A 4,022-nucleotide genomic window follows, 5' to 3' on the forward strand; every position below is an offset into this window, starting at 1 on the left:
CAAAATTCGCTAACGTTCGCATACACATATCAAACAGGCATATCTCGCATCAAATTAAGCAACTAGCCAGGTATCTCTGATTTTTATTACACAATCAAGATCTTCATCTCACGAAAAGGCTCGAACATTTATATATCTCTTATTAATATTATAAACGCAAAACATTCTGAGTATGGATGGATGTTTGTTTCACGCAAAAACTACTGAATGGATTTTGATGAAACTATACAGTAATATAGCTTATACATCAGAATAACATATAAGCTATAAATTTCATGCAGCTGAAACCGCGATCACAGTTAGTATATATATAAAATTGGTTGTGTTTCCAGCTAAATGAATGCTTGCGTTTACTGCAAGATGGTTATGAAACTTTGACATCGCAAGTACTCTGCGTACTCATGATTATTCTGCATTATTGCCGAGGTGGACTTAAAATATCTTGGTCATGGAGAGGGTTTGAATAATCAATGCATTAGTCCCGGGACAAGGAGACCTGCATTCATTGCATTGTATTATAGATGATAAGAATTTGTATCTACATACCGTGTACCTTTTTCTTAAATTGCACTAGAACAACTTATTTTCTATGTATCTACTCTAGTAACGCTACATTGTGAAACTTAATTCCCTTTACCAAATGTCATTTGTTTCCGATTTTTTATTCGTCAATTAAATTTTCAAAGTATGTTTTTTATTTATTCCTATTCTTCTAGTTTTTTCTTATTTCCTTTATAAACCTTTTTAGAGTTGCGCTTTCATTTGTACTAAGAGACTGGTATAAATACGATCCAGGTTTCAAGCAGTCTAGTGAGAGGATACACTAGGAGTATAATAATACGCTTCTTTTGCTATTCGACCATCATTGGTTCAATGATCGATAGAAATAGAAATAGAAATATTTCTATTTCTATCGATCATTGAACCAATGATGGTCGATCGATCTCAGGACTTATATGTTTAGTTTTAGTTCTAGATTTACTCTGTTTTAGATATAATACACTACAGACTCTCTTACACTGTTTTAGACTAATACACTGGGCGCTTATAGGCGGTGGTAATCACTGACCATCAGGTGAGCTGCAAACTCATGCTATAAAAAAAGTGAATGTAAAATTTTATGTCAGGCTCAACATACCTACAAACTCGGTTTATATAAACTTGATTTCAGGAATTGTGACCAAAAAGGTCAAAACATTGCAACCTCGAGTGGACAACGCTAATGTGGGGTTGACCATAAATTGTAGTGGTTTTAAAACTTTCCTCCACGAAAGAGACCGTAACTCTGTTAAGAAGTTTATATCTATGGCGCATCGTAACTTGTTATATCCTAGAAGCTCATTCGGTGAGTTAAATGGGAGGGTTCAAAACATAATTGCAGATAACGTTTAGACTAAATCCTTTAAACGGTATTATGAACTCTTTTCTTGTTTTATTATTGTTCCTAATATTTTTTTACTTAAAGGATAAATTTTTGTATGTAGGGAATGACAAACAAGCAGCTAGCTATGTGATGGTAAACGGTAACTGTCGCGTATATACGTGAATAGAACTATGGACTTCATTATGATGATGAAGTGATGATAGTGAATTAGTGGTGCCATGGGGTACCACTAATGCAGAAGTCTGCCTGACATCTTAGTAATCTACAATGGCACATTCCATATTACTAAGATGCCTCTTATACTGTTATTTTTTTGACATATATTATAACTAGCTGTTCCCGCGACTTTGTCCGCGTGGAATTCAACTTTATTTTTCTAAAATAAAAGTAGCCTAAGCCTTATTATATCAGCCAACAAAAAAAGTCCCGTCAAAATCGGTCCAACCATTTCAGAGATTAGCCGGAACAAACAGACGACAGACAGAGCAATAAAAATTGTAAAAAATGTTATTTTGGTGTCTATAGACACATAGTAAAAAACGGTTATTTCAATATTACAAATAGACACTCCAATTTTATTTATATGTATAGATTATATAGGAATGACTTCCGGTTTGGGATCTGTCAAAATATCACGTACACAAAACTGTTCCGCAATCAAAATTAAAATATAGTGATTTATCGCGCAAATTAGTGGTTTATTGTGGTGTAAAATAGAAGCTTGAAACTACTCCAACTCTATTGTGGTTAAAACAAAAGAATAAACACTGCGACCAAGCAAAAAACTTCAAAATCAAGTAAGACGACTAAATATATATATAACAACACATATACGAAAACAAAATATTTAACGACCAAAATTCATAAATTGACAACTACCACAAGGAAACGATCACTGACCAGTCTGACAACTGACATTGAAAGAGACATTAAACGTCAAACTATTAGTCCGAAATACGTCATAGTGTTTCCAACATAAAAGCTAAACTACCAAATAGTAGAAATCCATAATGGCCAGCCAAAATACCGCGGTGATCACATTAGACCAACTGAGAGAAGAACTACATAAACAGACCACTGAAATATCAAAAACAATTGATGAAAAAATACAACCATTGATAATAGAAAATAAAGAATTGAAGCAGGAGGTACAATCATTGAAGGTGAAGATTCTTGAAATGGAAAAACAAACTAGAAAAAACAATATAATACTGCATGGCGTTACTGAAAAGGAAGAGAACTATACAGAGCTTCAAGAATTAGTTGTGGAAACTCTTAACAAGCTGAGCGTAGAAACGGCCCTACAGGAATGGGACAAGTGGGAGCTAAGCAGAGTACAGAGGCTGGGTAAAAAGAAGGAGTCAAAAATTAGACCTATCTTGATAACATTAACCCTCACATGGAGAAGAACTGAAATTCTTAAAAATAAAAGTAAGTTCCCGAAAAACATATATGTAACAGAAGACTTCCCAAAGGATATCTTGTTAAAACGTAAAGAGTTAAAAATCAAAATGAAAGAAGAAATTGCCAAAGGAAAGAAAGCATATATATCTTACGATAAACTTGTCGTAAACGAGACACAGAAAGACAAGCGGAAACGTTCAGAATCATGCTCACCAAATGCTCCATCTACCAGTATTTCCCATAATCCTCAAAAAATAAATAAAGTCATGGATTATTTTAACAAGAAACCAAAATCAATATCAGAAAACAAGCAATAGCAATTAGTAAAAGATCCCTACCAAAGTGCAAGATTTCAAAATAAAACAAACATAAAAATAAATAAAAAATACAAAAACCCCACTCCGGCGGGGCACCGTGGGGTGTGCGACCAACACCCTCTAATTCTTCAACAAAATAGCTTAAAGTTCAACATATGTACTCTAAACACTAGAACTTTGAGGACAATAGAAAGCTTACAAGAATTGGAACTAGCATTAGAAGATCTCAACTGGGATGTATTGGGTATCAGTGAAATGCGACGCGTGGGGGAAGGAATAGTAGAAAATTCAGATTATGTCATGTACTACAAAGGCGAAGTCAGTGGCCATAGGGGAGTAGGATTTCTCATTAAAAATAATTATAAGAGAGACATAATCGAATTTATTGGTGTCACAGATAGAATAGCTGTCGTTCGCCTCAAAATTCCTACATATTTGAAAGAATGGGTAATAATACAAGTATATGCACCTACCGAACAGGCCGAACAGTTAGTAGTAGACTCCTTTTATAATGACCTCTCAGAAACAATTGGAATGTACTCTAACAATCATATTGTAGTAATGGGAGATTTTAATGCTCAAGTAGGAGAAAAACAAACAGAGGAAGAATTTACAATTGGAAAATATGGCTACGGAAAAAGGAGCTGCAATGGGCAAAAACTAATAGAGTTCACTTTGGAACACAATCTTACGATACTAAACACAATCTTTAAGAAGAAAAACAACAAGTGGACTTGGATCTCGCCAGATGCAAAGTACAAAAATGAAATTGATTACATCTGTTGCAACCATCCCAAAGCTTTTAGTGATACAACAATAATAAAAAACCTAAACTTCAACACTAATCACCGCATGGTAAGAAGTTGCCTCAGGATTCCCAGGCCTAAATTTAATAGAAATAAAATAAATAGATACTG

At 34.2% G+C, this 4,022-nt stretch overlaps 1 protein-coding gene across 1 annotated transcript; it reads left to right on the forward strand.

The window, feature by feature from the left end:
- The first annotated feature begins 2,272 nt into the window (after positions 1–2,272).
- Positions 2,273–3,179, forward strand: LOC131854592 (uncharacterized). The gene has a single exon (XM_059205711.1). The coding sequence runs from the start codon at positions 2,395–2,397 to the stop codon at positions 3,103–3,105; it is 711 nt and encodes a 236-aa protein (XP_059061694.1). The 5' UTR covers positions 2,273–2,394; the 3' UTR covers positions 3,106–3,179.
- The last annotated feature ends 843 nt before the right edge of the window (positions 3,180–4,022 follow it).

Source organism: Achroia grisella, unplaced genomic scaffold, assembly GCF_030625045.1.
Source record: "Achroia grisella isolate CSIRO2021 unplaced genomic scaffold, CSIRO_AGI_Agris_v1 utg1240, whole genome shotgun sequence".
Lineage (NCBI taxonomy): Eukaryota > Metazoa > Arthropoda > Insecta > Lepidoptera > Pyralidae > Achroia > Achroia grisella.